This window comes from Sipha flava, unplaced genomic scaffold, assembly GCF_003268045.1.
Source record: "Sipha flava isolate LNK unplaced genomic scaffold, YSA_version1 43_pilon_pilon, whole genome shotgun sequence".
Taxonomy (NCBI): Eukaryota; Metazoa; Arthropoda; class Insecta; order Hemiptera; family Aphididae; genus Sipha; species Sipha flava.
The window spans coordinates 1,179,350-1,197,245 of NW_020273171.1; the positions used below are offsets into that span (position 1 = coordinate 1,179,350).

Consider the following 17,896-nt stretch of genomic DNA (forward strand, 5'->3'; position numbering starts at 1 on the left):
CTAACTTTCGCTGTCGAAACGTGATTGTTTAAACGATATTTATGTTCGCGCGCAGATGGACACACTAGAAAATTTTAATAACAACATCAACAACGATAATATAAAAAATAAAAAATTAAAAAATGTAATTAAGTGAATATTTCGTCTGCGCGTTGTAAAACGGCAATTGTCTTGAAAGTAAAAATACACATACACACACACACATTACACATACTCTTATAATAATTTTGTATTATAATTTACGGAACGAGGAGTCCAAAATCGCTCGGGTTACGTAAACGGATTGCATTGTGTAAACGTATTCGTACAGTTTTGGAGCAAAAAACACCATTATTATTATTATTATTATTATTACATAGCCACCGTGTCTCGGAGCAGTGTAATTATTTCGAACGATTTTCTAATAACGTCTCGTCTAAGACTACGTGAATAGAGGGAAAACGATTATCTACGCATATTCCGACGAACAAGTGATCGATAGACACCTGTACACCCTACTGGTGTGCCAGTCGATCGTCGCGGGTATTGTTTTATTTTGCAGACACTTTATACTCGTGTAATTTTACACTGTAGATCCGTACCTGTGGCAATTCCTACGCCGTAGTCGTATCCTTTAACCTGTTCATCGATCAGCATGCGACTGTATTTTTACGCTGTTACTGTGTCGTAGGAACAGTAAAATTAGGTCATATCATGCTCAAAGCGTCGGGGTTAAGAATTATGAAAATATTTAATAATTTTCAAACGATTTCACTGTTCGCGGTGCTTTGTTTAGAATTTTTGAAATTATATTCTTTCGTTCGATCCGTCATTAAATCGTTATTCCAATTCGATTGTAAACACTTTTGAAATGGAGTTCTCACCTGAGCGGATCAAAGGTACGCCTTTTGTTGCGAACAAGCCACTTAGTATATTTTTTTCGAACTCCGGACAAACGACAATCTGATTTAATGAAGTGAATGTCTCTAGGACGGATTGTAATGTTGCGTACAGAAATGTAATTCGTTGAATATTTGTCTAGAACTTTAGTAAAATGTTTGATCTTACCATAAAATATGCCAACGACATATTAGGCACACAGCGTAAATTTTGTAATGCGTTAGGCGCATACCCCTACGGAACACGTGGAATTTAATATCCTCTGTACAGGATCTTAATGCCCCGCGTAGGCTGGTGACAAATAGCTAACACTGCGAGTTCCTATTGGAACTATTAGCAATCGAAATGTTTAAATATTTCTAGTCTGACGGTCAATTTGCGAAAACGAATTACATTATCACGTCGCTGGTCCTGCCGAATCGCCGTAAATGATAATAGACAGTACATAATGAAGAACGGTCGAAAGTCTCGTGGACGCCGTCGATTGAGTATGTGGTGTACAACGTTATTACGAGCTAATTACGATGCCGTTAAGGTGAACCGCGAAACGAACTTTCCAAGAGAAAAGCAAAATATAGTGGCCGTTTGAAAGGCGTTATCAAAACGCATTTATACGATCGTTGTTGTTATTAGAAGGTACTCAATTATAAAGTATATCAAACTAGGTACTGAAATTCAAACCGTGGTTTGCGCCTGGCACACGTCATTATCGCAGCGAACGATAATAATTGGTAAAAATAATAGGTTTTGACGGTGTGTAGTTGCACCGATAGAAATTTCGATTTTTTTATTCTTTAATATATCTTAAATTTTAATTTTTCTTTTTTCGTACCAATTAACGTTTTCATTTCGATTTCAACGAGCCGTGCTATCCAGGCCAAGCCTACGTAAAGACCCGGTGCGAATATAATAATGTTATGTACACGCACACATGCAAACTTACCTATATGCCAACGCGGTGTGATACGCGCATTAATTGGATAGAAGAAAAACGAAATCGCTGTCAGCTACCGGTCGTTAAGAACACATTCGTCGGGCTAACCAGAGCCGTATAACAATATAACATAACAATATCGTACATTATTATTATTACGAGCTTAACGCGTGTGTGCTCAACGTGTATAACGACCGTGGCATACCTAATAAAACGAGCATTTTTCATCGTTTTCGTATGATTTCCATCCGAAAGTGATCGACTTAACCCAACCGACGACGACGGCATGAGCGTTTATATTTGTATTTATTTATCAATCGACCGAGCTCTATACAACAGTTTCACGGTACACTATTTACAATTTAAATAGTTAATACAAGTAACGCACAACGGTTTAGACAAGATAGTAACGGCAATAATTATATAAGTATAATGGTAAGTGTTTAGATTGTTAAAGTAGTAACGCCTAATTTTACCAGTCTTGATAAATGGTGCTCTCGTTGACCAACCTCATCATGCGGTGTAAAGGACTATTTCTCCCATAGTTTGTTGTGTGCACAGGAACTACAAATGGAACGTGGTTAGACAATAATGTAACACGGATGGCCTATCCGTTTCGTCCGACGTTTAGAAATCGAAACATTATATTTTTGCAGCTCGTGCACACCATCACGTATTATTATCACCGCCGAAAGCGATTTCCAAAACTTATAGGACGATACGCACGTCAGCAGAACACATAAAACGCGTCGTTGTAGAGTATGTACTACCGGTGAAATAAATTATAAACGCGAGCGGATAGCTTACGCGTTTATATTTGTATATTATTTGTACGGGTCTTCGAGGTTTTGTCCGAGGAATCGTAGTAAAGTGAAAAAACGGGACGAATGCGCGTAAGGAAATTTTCAAGAAATCGCAATGAACGTGTAAAACACATACGAGTGTACTGTAGACGTAAAGAACGCGTGCGGAGCGTGAATGAGAGAGAGAAAACGGATTGAGCAAACAACGAATATAATGGAAATCAACCGTAAAACTGTATAACAATTATTGTTATACGGCATGTTATAGCAGTTGAAATGGAAATCGACTGAACAACAATAAATTGGGAAAAAAAAATCGACAAACAAGGCGTAAAATGTGTACACAGATTTTATTCGTAACGATATACAATAACGAATATGTACGAGAATAATGCAATGAATTACGTTTTTTCGTTCGAAATATAAAAAAAAAATCAATCCGTCAAGGGATGAAAATTCGAATCGAATGATATTGGTCTTGAGTTTTTTTCAAACCAAGGATCAGAATAGCTTTTCAGATACCTTGACAACCGCGACGATTGTCGCGCGGGGGTGACTTCTAAGACCGCAGTGCAACGTGTTTCCTGCGAATCAGTCGTGACGTATCGGAGCGCGGGGGGGGGATAGGACGAACGGGTCGTTCTCTTGTACGTGATGAAGTAGCAATCGAATAGATGGTAGTGGACGACGTCTCACGGTAATCATATGCGATCGGAATGTCTCCTTAATGCTCGTCTCGACCGCCGCTGATCGTCTTCTGCGATTTCGCGAGCAACGGTCGAGTTAAGGAGCGGACGTCCTGCAATCGTCACCCGAATCGACGCGCGTTACGCGTTTCTCAGGAGTTTTTTTTTTACGCGGCACGAAATCCGGACGAGTAAAACGAACGCGCGAAACCGACCCCCGTAACATTTTCATAACCCCGCATCGAACCGGGGTTTATCGCGCGCGCCAAGGGCATTAGGCTCAAGGGTTCACGTCATCAATTGTTGCTATTACCCCGTTGCCGTTGGTCTATTATCCTCGGTTCCGTTGTGTGTGCGTGCTTGTTAATTTTTTTTTCATTCTAAACCACTTTTTGCGTACGCAAAACAACAACAACAACAACAACGACGACGATGTCGTGTAGTCCGCTGCTGGTGGTAACGCAACGCGTAACCGTTATACGCCATCGTGTGCGACCGCTCTTTTTAAGAAACGTTTCGTTGTAGAGCTTGTAGTGATCCGTTCGCTTTCCCATTGTTCTTTTTTATTAATCTTCAATCCGCGGTAATGCGTGTTTCGCGGGTTCTTGGACATTGCGCGCGTACCTATTCAATACGATAATTGTGCAACCTCAGCGGCAGGCGCGCGCGCTACACCGTGTGTTACTCGTGTACGACTGACCGACTGCAAGACGCACGCCATTCCGTCGATTTCGTCGTCGACAAATGTTTTTTTTCTTTACACCGTCCCACTTGCTTTTCGTCTGGAATCTTGTCGCTCGCTTACAATACTATCTGTGATCGCTGACCGTTGTCCCGCACTCGAAGCAGCAGCGAACGCGCAACGGCCGTTTCGAAATCCGCGCACCATGGCCGTAGGCGTTTTTGGCCGTTTTCGCCGGTACCACGATGGGTATTCGCGACGTGACAACCGCGAACGCGTTAGCGGTGTCTTCGTGACCGTTCGCGCGCGTTCAATGTTCACGTAACGGACGCGCATCGATTATCGATTAACTTTTACGAGTGTTACACTCGCGTATCGTTACGTAGCGCCCAGCCGACGGTACGACGCGTACGACGATTATTGTTCACCGGGATGCAATCCGCGGCAACGGTGCGGTGGGCGTCCGATCTATTGGAGCGCGCGATGAGATCGGAAAACGAGAGTACGCGAAACACGGATCAACAGCGGCGTGACGTTATAAAACGGCGTTGCGCAACGACGGTGGGCGCCCGTACGAGACGCGTAATGTACCATAAGCGGCGAACCGTTGTGATCGTTGCGAGCGCGCGCGCCCGTACGTCGAATCGGCTAATTGATTATAATCAAACGGTGTCCGTTCGCGTGCGCGGTGACGACAATGCGCTGTCGCGCACACGTTTGTTTTGGAAAACGATCGTTTTACCGGTCGAATTCGTCACGGGACTCGATCGAGCGGCACCGATTACGCGTTCGACTTTTGGCGGGCACCGATCGGCGGACGACTTGACGTCGAACTTCGATGACCGGTGATCAATACGCATCCGGCGCGAACGTCCGGTCGGGATGAGAAATCGCGCGCGCGCGCGCCGAAGAGGCTGATCGTGTCCGGCGGAATCCTTTCGCGAGATCCGTACGTCCTTCGTCCGTTTCGCACTTTCGGTCTGAACGTGACCAACCGCCAACAGCCTTACGGACGCGTTCATCGGACGTTCGGTTCACCGAACCGATCTACCGGGTCTGCGGGGCACTCGGCGGTCGTCTGCCCGAGCGCGTTCCGTCGACGCGTCGCATGCGTTTTTCAAAACCCGTGGCCAACGTCCTCGACGGTGACGAGCAACGGCACGCGCGCTACGGTACCTTTACTTTTACCGATTCGAACGCCCCGTCGTCGCGCCATCACGAAATATTATTGTTACCGTTGCACTACGTGGTGCACGCATCACGGTTACAATTTGCAACCGAATCCGACCCGCGTTCGTCGCGTTTATTGCGGCCGCATAAGAACGGCGAACAATGGGTGTACCGCGGTACACCACTACAGCTGTCTCGTGGGGGGGTGTGGGTGGGGGTACCCCTACGTGCGCCCGGTGAAAGCGTTGGACGCGCGCGTGTAGACTGGGTCAGTGTTGCACAATACGACGACGGTGCGCGCGCGCGCGTCCTTGTTGTTCTAGATATTAGTGTATGAGTGTGCATAATAATTATACGTATTAAATTATTAATATATATATATATATATATATATGTATACGTTAGCGCACACGAACGACGTGCGCTATATCGGTCGTGTGCGCGCGTCCGTTCGTGATACGAAAAATTAAAACAATTAAAAACAAAAAAATGCCAACAAAACACTAATAGCAACGGTTATTAACAACGAGAACCCGAAGAGTTGGCATCGGTGTCCCGTCGCACGGCCCGTTGCTCAACGGCGATTACGTTATGGAAATCCGCCGACGCGCGATCCGCCGCTACCGTTGGGAAATATCGCGAACGGAGGCGCGACGCGTTCCGCCACCGTTTCGCCTCCGCCGGGCGGCGCCGCCCGTGAAACGTTTCGACGGTCGTCGTACAAGAAGATCCGCCGCGTCGCGCCCGCGATAAGAAACGGTAACGCGAGAAACGTTACGCGGGCGTGAAAACGCTTATGTTCTTCGAAACCGGGTTACCGCGAGAAAAACAAATCGAAACGACCGAAACGAGCACCGGGGGCGTGTGGTTTACGGCTCGGGAACGATGAACGCGTCCTGGCATCCTCGTGGTACGGTGTCCTCCTGCCGCGCGACCGTCTCTCCCGGCCGTTCGATAAATGCATCCGGCCCCGTTCGCCGGCCACGGTCCTTAAAGCGTTGTTACCCGTCGCCAATGCAAATCAACACACCACCGTACGGTTATCGTGATAGTATACGTGGTGTCGACAAAAACGAGCCCGACGGTTCTCCATCTACACCGCGGTGTATTGTGTACTCCGCGCGTCATTACGTAAATAATTCCACTCGTCTACATAATCCCGCTCGAAACATAAATATTCACACGAACAATATAATACACAATTACGTTGTACGCGTAATTAAGATCTCGTTATTATTATTCGGTTCTGTCTCGAGTATTGCGACGACCGTTCGCTGTGCACGTAATCCAGTAACACGGACGGACACACGCGAGATGAAACAACTCGATTATACGTTTTCCGTCGTCACAGGTTTCGTCATCCCCGGGACGCGGTGGGTGTACCGGAGTTGACGGCGTACAACACGTCGCGTAACGCGATTCGTTCTCGGCTCGTTTCGGTGGACGATATTTTTCGATACTCGTCCGTTGCGCAACCTTTGGCGGACTCGTGTATCGACGTCACGCGTGCCGTACAATACCGATACGTGATAGGACGTACGCGATTCGTTGTCGTCGGCCGAAAGAGAAATGTTATAATCGGACGCGTCGCTCCGTTCCAAGACCGTATTTCAACGGTCGCGGGTGTCGACCGCAATGAACGACACAATGCGCGTTTCAGCTGCTTTCGCGCGTGGGCCGGCGACAAATCGTACGCGACGCGATTGTCGCACACGGCAACCGATCGCCGCAGCTAAACGCGCGCGCGTGTGCATCGGTGCGAATTCATTCTCTTCCGACGGCATTGGTGTCCCGAGCGCGTGCGCCGTACCGTTTTTCGAAAAGTTTTCGAATACGGTTCCCGCGGGGGGATGAAAACGAAAAGAATTATTAGAAAAAGAGAAGATCGCCGCGGAGCCTCGTGGCGATTCGCTTCGATCACGTTTTCGATTCCGTACGGATCGCGACGCGTTTTCATGCCGCGGCGTTCATGACACGCGTTCGTGATAAATACTCGTGTCTCGTCCGCCACCAACGGCACCAGAGCCGCGGAGGGACGCATTGTGTTGCGAAGTTGGATTTCTCGCGATCGATAACAGTTCGCGGCCGTACAGTCCGCATTATCTTCGTCAAGGTTTCGTCGGGTTTCGTATAAGTTGCGCGTACGACATTTTATTGCGTTCATGCCGCGCTAAGAAAATAATGACGCATCCGACCGTGTGTACATCACAAACTTGTAATACGCGAGTGCGCGCGCGCCGTGTGTGCACAACGTAATACGCGTAGATCGTAATTTTACCGGAACACGGATAATCTCATTCCGGTGTATTGGTGTACGAAATCGATTGGATTCGCGTCGTTTCTTTTCTTCTAACACGTGCATGTATAATTTTCGTAATGATTTACATGTACGTCGCGAAAAGATGTGCTTGAATACATTAGCGGGCGCGCCGTACTGCACGGTGCACATAACGTATTATATATTCAAATAGTTTATCCGCGTTATTATTTTTTGGGGTTTTTTTTTTTTTTTTTTTTTTTTACGGTTTTGATGTCATACAAGTCCACCCGAAATTATACCGATGTAGTTTTATGTATATATTATACGTATGCCGGCGCGTGTGTACAAATTACGATGCCAAAAAGAGCATTGTGAATTATTACATTATGTGTATACTATACGTTACGTGTATAAAACCAGAAGTGCTACATTCTATCGACTTGTTGTTTCAGGATTGGCGTGAACGGCTTTGACAATCCGATGCGGGACCCAAAGACCGAAGAAGTGAAAAAACAAGTGGGCCTTGTGAGTAGAAATAAAAAAAAAAAGAAAATCAACCAGTATTATATTTTATATACAAATCATAATTATTTAATATATAAATTGACGTGTACATGAACGAGATGTACTCAATAACATGTGAGGAAGGAGGAGCTAAAATTCTGACCGCAGCATCAAATGCGTACAAATATTATGTAGTGTTCTAATGTGATAAACAACGGGTATACATAATAAGACCCGGGTGAGCGCATTTGAAACGTACAAAAGTTCACGTATAAATGTTGCGAAAAGAAAAAAAAACTGTCAAAATTACAATACAAAAATAAACGATAACGATGACTTGTGTGGGGTCTATTGACCTGTTCCTACTCGTGTCCTCGTTAATATCAAAACTACTTGTCGTGTACATTTCACAGATTGTCTTTTTAATGCACGTAAAAAAAAAATCAAAAAAAAATATACGTAATACGAATATTGTTAACCGTGTTTGCGTCGTGTCTTCGCAGGGCGTCAAAGTGAAAATGGACGATCAAGGGAACATTCTCGTGAAAAGGCTGTCCGGGAAAAACGTCTACGTAAAAAGCATAGCGAATTCCGGAGAAGAGACCAGCATCGGGGCGGACGTGCTCAAATTACCCAACTACTGTCTGGAGAACGATAAACCGGTTAAGGTAAACATAGAAAAATCGAAACTACGATAACTATATAACACGAGCGCGTAACCGCGATATGCGACGATCTCTGCGCAACGAGTTCGGATAGGAAAGGAGGATCCAGGGTCGTATTTTAAGCGGGTGTGATGGAGGTGATCGCTCCCCCTGAAACCGTATTTAAGGATTCTATTATACGTGAGATACACATTTAAAATTTTTTTATGTGGATCAATTTATAACAAAATCAAATCACGCGTGACAGTGAATATTGAATTAGGCTTTTGGTCGGGCACATACTTAGTGAAAAATCAAATAAAACACAAGTGCAACTTTCAAAATACAGACAGGTGTTAAAAAAGAACTACACAAAAGTCGATTCCAAATGGATCCGGAATTAGAATGAAAAAAAAAAACCACAATTATTAACGATTCGTCTGATTTAAAATGATTATCAACAATTTTACTTGAACATTTTGAGCCCGAATTAAAAAAAGAAAATTGAGACCCCCCCCCCCTAGAAGTAAGTCTAAATACGCCACTGGGGGGAGCGTAAGTGTGCAACTCGGAGGCGGCGGCTATGAAGGCTTATAGTATCTCCGATCACCCGCGCGGAATATTGCTCGTGGACGTGACGAACCGATGACGTTCTCGGACGTTAGCGGGTTTATAAGACGCGCGCAGTCGTAATGCGCCTCGCCGTTAGGTCGGGGCAAAAGGGACCCGTCGAGTGGGCATAAGCGACTTATCGTAACATAACATACGTTATAGTTCCGATTATTGTCGTCCGGAGGCACATAAAGACAATGAGATGTCAAACAGATGATCTGAATACACTGTTTATTGTGTGCATTCGACGGGAGGAGAAAAAGTTTCCCAGGGCAGTTACCAGACGCGATGTTGCACCGTGCAGCATTTTATGCATCAATATACGATTAACATTGTTACGAATCGACGGCGGCGGTGAAACATCGTGCAACCGGTTCGTAAAAAAAAAAAAAAAATTTTAAAACAATAAAAACTCCATTGCACGCATGTCAATATACGGTCGAGGGGTACTACCACCGCTACCGCAGCCACGAGACGCTTTACCATTTACCGCGTTTGTGTTATTGTTATTATTTATGGTCGGTAGGCGCGCGCGCGCGCAGTGGCAACACAAAGTCGGTCATGTGGCGAGGAGGTCGTGCGCCGGCGGGGTGACGAGAGGCTGCGTGTGTGCACATTAAGATAGTCGACCGCTGATGGTCCTCGCCAGCAGCTACGGTTGACCCGGCTGTTGTACGTCCGGTCGACCGCGGGACAAAACGAAACAACGTGCGGGTCACTTCCTCCCCCTTCGTAGCTTCTGCACCCCTACCGGCCCGGATAGACAGCGTTCCGACTTGTACGTCTCCACCGTCGTCGTGTACGTATGCATAATCATATACAAGCGCTAACTCGTCGTCTTCTATAAAAACCACGCTCCTTCCCCCACATGCGTCCGACCGCGCCCGCGAATCGTTCAAATTAAAATAAACCTCTCTCTTCGAACGTTATGCTATCTCTCTACGAGGGGATTGTAATGCGCTCGTTTGTTTGGATCGACGTGCATTGCGCTACTATAGCGTACTCAATATGCGAGCGCGCGCCGTCCTAACGTACATGCATGTACTGAAACGACGCGTGATCGCGGCACGTAATGATTCGCTTGTTTTTGCAGCGCGTATACTTGGATTTTGAGACGTATTTCAAAACTCGCAAGTCCGACGATGTTAATCACGCGTTTAACTTTTACGTGCCGACCACCAAAACCCTACAAAACCCTTTCAATCAATATGTCCTCAATAACCTCTGTCCGTTGGCAAGCAACAAAAATCTTCGCAGGGATCTAAAACTATCAACCCATAACGATCTGACCATGTTCCATTACATCGAATTATTTCCGTAACTACATTTCCATACCGAGAAAATAAAAAAAATAAAAGTTAATACAGCCTAGGGACTAGCTTGATACATACAAAAAAAAAAAAAAAAAAAAACAATTACCCGTTGGTAATAATTAATTAAAAATAAGCCTTGTCAGGTGGCACTACTATTCTGTCGCTCGAAAATATTGTTTTAGTCAAGTTTAACCGTTATTACTTAGTGGACCTCAGTGGACCTACATATCACACAATATGGAATGTAAGAAATATTGCTTGTAAGAACAAAAAACTAAATGATAGCGCTATAATGTTTAGCGCACTCGAAGCTCATCATTATTGCGTGGTGCTGTTGCTTGCGACCGGCCGACTAACACGTTCTCCGTTCGGAAATCTCATTGTTTCCGTCGTACTACGTTCAATACCCTGGCATCGGATTCGACCGTCCCGGGTGGTTTCGAGTCGACACAAAAATATAACACTCAAATTCGTGACGGAGATAAATAGTGATAAATTTGAACCAGTGTGTACCGTTGTCGGTCGTTTACGAATCATGCTGTAGCCGATTCTCTCTTCCAGACCTCATCGAATTCGATTGAGGTCCCGTTCGAACTTACGTGTACACGTAGTATATTTATTGTAATAAGCTATCTGCTGTGCACGGATACGAAACGATATCGGTGAAACGCGTTCGGATGTGAGCTTCGGGCAAATAGTTTCATCAAACGGAAACCGTACCCGCAACAGTTGTTCCGATAATAATAAACAATAGAACGTTGTGCACACACAGTGTCTTACCAAGGATTTTCATTAACATACGTACAATCATACCCACAGCTCTTGTAAAACGTGTAATGTGTTCAGTATGACTTTTAATAATACCGAATAATCCTTGTACCGATGACAAATGCGTCCAATGTTCAATGTTAAAATTATCGCTGTATGAATGTTATGCAAATCCGAACAAACCGATCGGATGTTATGTTCGGAGCGCGTTCTTAACAACTATAGAACAAGAGCTTTCGCGTATTTTCCGGTTTTAAATCATTAATTTTTCTACGTCGTTCGTGTATTCGATGGTTGATCATAGCTTATTTTTATTTTGTTTTGTTTTCCCCGTACGCGTATATATATATACAGTCACACGCCATCAGATTTGGAAAAAAAAAAACCATCTTTCCGCGTTATTGGTTCTGCGCGCACAAACGCAAACAATATAATGTAATGCATTATTATTCATTGAAAAACAACGATTACGCGTATATCCTCGAGAGTCCATTAACGTACTTATGGAAAGCGAAAAAAAAATCGATAAAGTCAGGTGGTCATCATCATCATTGTCAGGACAGTTTTTTTTTTTTTTTTCTACCGAGTGTGTGAATTATATGGCTTACGAACCGAACAAAACGTAATTAGAGAGTTATGGTTTGACAGACCGATACATTTTTTTGTTTATTTTTTTTTTCCTATCCGTCGTTTCCAATGGAGATAAGCTTTTTCGCGAAGGTCAAAAAAGACACGGACCGAGTTGGGAAGAAACTGCAGAACAATGCCCGTTCGATTTTTTTCTCTCTCTGTCTTTCCGATCCTATTATTGTCATCATCTCGTCGTTGTTGTTCCCCCCCCCCCCCCCCCCCCCGGAAGACGTGCATCTCGTCTCGAGTTCATTGAATGGTAATTCCCGATGCCCCGGTAATTAGTTCGACCACCTCTAGCTTGCCGGTGACAATTGTTTTCGATCGGTAAACGCATTCCTATTGCGCGAAGGTGTCCGTTGGAACTCGCATTCGTCGCGATCGTCTTGTGCCGAGTCAACACTTGCGTACACGTCGGTAGGAACGCGCAAGCGTCGGCGCCACTACCGTATTGTATTGTTTAACTACACGAATACCGGAATCGTAATACTCAACGGCGTGGATACAATTTTTTCTGGGGGAGGGGGTGTTTAAGCGTCGATTAATAATATTCTTAGTAAATCTTAATATAATAATATTACACTTAAAATGGTATCATTAAAATAAAATGGAAAATATCATTAAGAAATAAAATCGAGGGGGGGGGGTAAAACCCCTTACACTCCCCGTAACTATGCCATTGGTAATACCGAAGAGACGGCGGTGATCTGTGTGCGTTCCTTGTCAACATATTAGATTGTATAATTGCTGATTGAAGTCATTTCGTTAAGGTCTTGATATACGTTTGCACCTGTGGAAACACAACCCGATTCTCCCTGGGCATCTTAAATCCAACCTACTCACCTCGACCACGTTACATAGCTTCGGAGAACGTCCCTCGGTCGGATTCCACGTGATCGACCGAGACCAATGTCCCTCATGTAATCACGTGTTAGTTATAAAAATTTAGAAGATAACGTATATAATACAATAACCTACAAATCGAATATTTCGAAGTTTTCCATGAGACTCGCGAATAAAATCAGTAAATACTTACACATAATGAGTTATAGAACATGCTGTTTGTTATCTTTTCACACATTTTCTAAGCGTCCCAGCAATGTTTTCCTGCTTTCGCCCCTGGCGGTGGTCTTTGTCCTACCGTCCCGCTGTTATCCGTGTGACGCGTACACAAAAGGACTTTCGGGACCGACTTCCATGAGCTACACGTGTGTTACACCCTATCGATTTTATCCGGTGCATGCGATACGAACCTAATCCTCAGCCCGCACTTTAGGTCCGTTCGTCGGATCCGCTGGTTTGAGTCACGCGCGCGCACGTTTTCACCGGGGTTTCGATATCGATTAATTTTTCGTCCGTTTTTCAGTTGTTCGACATGAAAAAATTCCAACAGAACGTGTCCAGAGAACTGCGCAGAGCGTACCCGGACCGCAGGCGTTTGGAGTGTCAGTGTTTAAGTGCCATCAGCTTCGTCAAGAACGAACCGGACATGTTGGACAGCCCCATATGGGTGTTAATCATTAACGTCGTGGCCATGGATATGCTCAAGTCAAAATTGCCACCAAGTAAGAGCGCATTTCTCGGTACCGATTTTCTCCCTTGTTCCCGTGGTTCCCTCCGTATGTGGCGCACACGTGGAACCGAATCACTTTTGGTTTTCCGTTTTCGCCCAGAGCCGCGTGTCGCGTCGTATGCGCTCGGTCTTCCGATTCCTCCATCACCACTTCGTAGCCATTACTCGTGACCAATCGTACCGCGCGGTTGTATGCGGTCGAAACCGGAACGTCGCTCGGCTGCCGGAAGTTTGGCGATTTTTGGTAAACGGTGAACGCAAGATATTTTCGACGGATTTCCGTCGCTCCGATTTCGAATCGGATGATTTTGAGGATGCGAACGAGAATGCGAACGTTTTCTGATCGACAATTGGGTGCCACGCGTTTACACAAATACATACACACACACACACACACACACACACACGCACAAAGTACAGACTGAATTACGTGCCAAACGGACAATTGTAATGATACGCGCGCGAGTGAGCCGTGAGAGAGACATGTGCGCCCGCGGACAGTCGCGAACAATGCGCGAAGGGGTCTCCTGATTTCTTACGCGATTGGTCACAGGACCGCGATTTGATTAGCGCCCGGACCCCGGAGGCCCGAGTTCCCATCGAGGTGGCCGAACACAATTATTGTCCGTCCGCGGTCCTGTGCACAATGTGTACGATTCGGGTCACTGAACCCCGGCGCGATTCGTACGACGCGTATTCGTACCCGTTCGTTGTCGATAGCGCGACGGCTGACCGCGAGAACCGCCCGAATCCTGCGATCGTAGGCGTCACTTAAGTCCAAATTTTGGGGTAGCAAAGTTTATTTTTAGAAAGTTAAAAACTACATTTTAAAGGTTAATAACATGAGGATAACTGCCTTGCCGGCTTAACTGGCTTACTTAACTGGCTAACTCTTCTTCGTAAATCTTGGTATGATGTGTAGTGTACACACTGACTTATTGTTCGTATTGGATTTATCACAAAACATAACTATTTTGGATACAATCAGAATAATAGATGGTTTATGTTCGTACACACTTGAATAATAAACTTTGAATATATTATTAAAATGTATAACTTTTTTTGGTGTAACAAAAGATACCCTTGATACCCCCACAACATTTTTTAGTGTATCAGAGATACCGCTCGATACCCCTTAGTGACGCCAATGTCCGCGATTGTCGATATTTCACGATATTTAACCAGATCCGTCCGCAGCTGCACGCGCGGACCCCGTCAAGACATCCGTACAGCATTTGCTGTGAATCGTTTCTAATTTCATGCGAAGAACACGGGTCGTCGATGACACTACAATTATTTATGCACAAATTCGTATGATCCGAGAAACCTTAATGATTGACATCGATGTACGCTTAAAAGAAGATCAAAAAACAATTCCTCCCGGTTGTTCTTAAATAGACGTCGTTTTATGTTTTTGCTACCCTACAACTTTGAAATCGGTGAAATTTCTGATCCACTTTTTTTTCGCACTTCCACCACTCGCGGAAACTACAATAACAATAACGATACGTGTTCATTATAATGATATTAACAATCGCGTTTGTTGTTATTGAACGTGCGCCCTCGTATGAGATAATATTTGCTTCGACCGCCGCGGCCGCGTGTGGGTTTTTACTGTAGTCCGACGTCGTAGCACGTAACCGGATACTTCGGCCCACGTATCATGGATAACAATATGCTCCTCGGAAACGTTGTCGAATAACCGTACGTTGTGGTGTCCCTTCAGTGCTCAATCGAAAAACTCGTGACCCCGCGGGCGGCTCAGTGACTCGAAAAACGCATCGTTATTTTTTCTTCCGTCTATTCGACTTGTTACGATAAAATGTACACGGTGGACTAGATCTCAAGGGAGTTGAAAACGAAAGAAAAAAAAAAAACAAAAATAAAACTTGTAAATCTCGTAGAGTCCGCGGGAACGCGTTTCGGATCGTTAAGGTTTTCGACGGTAATAAAACGGTTGCACGCGTTGTGCTCGTTAGATTAACGAACCGTCGGCGGACAACATAAATCGCCGTCCAACGCGCATCGAGAATATTCCCCGTAACGTCCGGTTCAATAACGGGCCGGTTCGCGAGTCGTGTGATACTCCTGCATCGGATCACGTCGATCGTCAAATATTTTATCGCGCGGGCGTGCGTTCCGTTTATCGTTCACTGTTCGACGGATCTGACGTGTAATAACGGTAACGTGTGCGCGTACGGCCGTGCATCCTTCGAGGACGTCGAATATTACGTGTACGAGATCGTGTACGAACGTCATCCGTACGCGAAGACGGAAATCGATCGCGGCCGGGAAAAAAATGTCTGCTAGTCGATGATATTGTTGCGCGACCGTCCCCGCCGTGGGTGGTCCCGGGAGCCCGTTACGCTGTCCGTTACACCGCAATGGTCGTCGTCGTGTCCGTCGCCACGATATCTCGTCACAGTTCTTACCGACGAGAGGGTCCCGTAGCGCGGGTGAACTTATAATTGGCCCGGGAGCAGCTCGCCCGCGATTAATCCGTTTCGCAGGTTGCCGGCGACGGTACCAGCACAACGTACACAACCGTTATCCGGTGATGAGTATCGCGGTCATGACTTTTTTTCCCCAGACACAAGAGAGAGAGAGAGAGAAAGAGAGTGGGAGAGAGAGACGACGCGAGAACACATATTACGTTCTCGGCCGTCGGTGAGGTACTTATAAATCGGGTCGGGGAGCAGACGGCTATGGGGAATGCGGACTCGCTGTTAAAACACTCTTAAAAAGGGACGACCTGCGCTCCGGTCCGGTGAGTGGCACGAAAATGTATGTACATATATTTTGAACTCGGTATCGATTTCCATCGGTTTATGGTTCAAAACGGTCGCGTCAAACCGGACACTAATCAGCCACACGGCTCCGTCGCCGCCTTCGCGTGTGAGACCGGTGCCGATCTCGCTCACCGCAGCTCCGTTCGGCGACGACGCGGTGGTTTTTTTACACGCCATTATGTGGTTTTCCGATTTTTTTTCTCTCCGTTATTCAGCTCTTTTTCTACTATTTTTCCTCTCTATCCGTATCTCCGTCTTTAAGTATTTAAGTGTTCATTTTGCGTTCTTCGCCTTTCTTTAATCTCCGTCGTCGTGCGTGTTTGTTGTGTACGCAGTGAAGCGCACCACGGTGGACATCAAGAACCGGCCCAGGATCCCGATCCCGGACGAGGACCCGTACAGCATAGCGGGCGCCAACATGGTGGCCGCGACCAGGGAACAGCTGATGATGCAGACCGCGGCGCGCCGAGGCGACAAGCCGCCGAAACTGCCGCCCAGGGACCCTTCCAACCCGTACCCGCACGACATACCCAAGGTACGTGGGTTTCGATTGAAAACAATCATCACGTCTTCCGCGTTAATGCTCAATCGACTCGTCGTGTGTAGTTGTTCAGTTCGCGAACGTAATGCATTCCAATGCGCTTGTACGCTCTTATGCTGAAACACCTGTTTGTACAGAGCTTATATTCGTACATAGATTCTCAGTGTAACGACTCGGAGATAAATGTTGGTATGTTGAATATCGAAAGAGAACTTGGGAGGGCTCAGGAATGGGTTGGATTACACGCCAAGGAACTGAAATCCCTCCGTACTACGTGCTAGTACTCATATCAATCCCACGGTTTTTGGTATAAACAATGGTTAACAGGTACCTAAAAGCTTCAACAGTTCTCATCCGCTCGTATTGTTGTATACCCAAAATCAATTATGTATTTTAAGTATTTTCTGTCTACCGGTTTTCTTTGTAGGTACTTTAAGGCTGCATACAATAAACATCTTTATATCTCGTATATATACTCGTATATGTATATGTTTTAAACGACGATGTTACGGAAAACGCTTGTCGGACGGTTTTTCTAATTTTTTTTATTTTTCTATGATCGCAGCCGGACTACGATGACATCGAAGAAGAAGAAAACAGATTGGCCGGCACCATGAAACAGTTTACCTCGTCCAGGGGAAAGGACAAAGTCAAGGACAACAATAAGAAATACGGTGAATATTATTTATCTTTTGCTCTAGAATCGGATAGATCCGTAAGTTAATAATTAATATTAATATTAATTAATTAATTAATATTAATGACGACGGCGGTACCCGTACGCAAAATCCTCCGACCGGATTCCATAGCCGACAGATACCGATCGTTGCTCGCGCAACGGTGCTAATATTCGGCCAATTGCACAAGAACGCATAATCCGTACGGCGGAGGTGCGACTTCGGTACTACAATTATTATTACGTGTAGATAGACTACTTGCATTACAATGTTGCACATTCGCGTGCAGGGGCTTCAGCTGGATCAGCAGCAGCGTTCAAAGTTTCGCAATGCCGTCAATCTCGACAGCATATTATTATGATATACCTATCGCTGCGGTTCGTAATACACGAGTATTATGCACGGACGGCTAATAATAACATAATAACATT

At 45.4% G+C, this 17,896-nt stretch overlaps 1 protein-coding gene across 2 annotated transcripts in view; it reads left to right on the forward strand.

The window, feature by feature from the left end:
- The window catches only part of LOC112689280, a 142,795-nt gene that overhangs the window by 120,101 nt on the left and 4,798 nt on the right, over nt 1-17,896 (forward strand). The window contains exons 4-8 of one of the 2 annotated variants that reach the window (XM_025562909.1): nt 7,867-7,939; nt 8,422-8,586; nt 13,252-13,450; nt 16,574-16,782; nt 17,354-17,462. In XM_025562909.1, coding sequence (XP_025418694.1) covers nt 7,867-7,939; nt 8,422-8,586; nt 13,252-13,450; nt 16,574-16,782; nt 17,354-17,462 — 755 coding nt within the window. The remainder of the gene's footprint in view (nt 1-7,866; nt 7,940-8,421; nt 8,587-13,251; nt 13,451-16,573; nt 16,783-17,353; nt 17,463-17,896) is intronic. The other variant, XM_025562910.1, reaches the window with a different exon arrangement.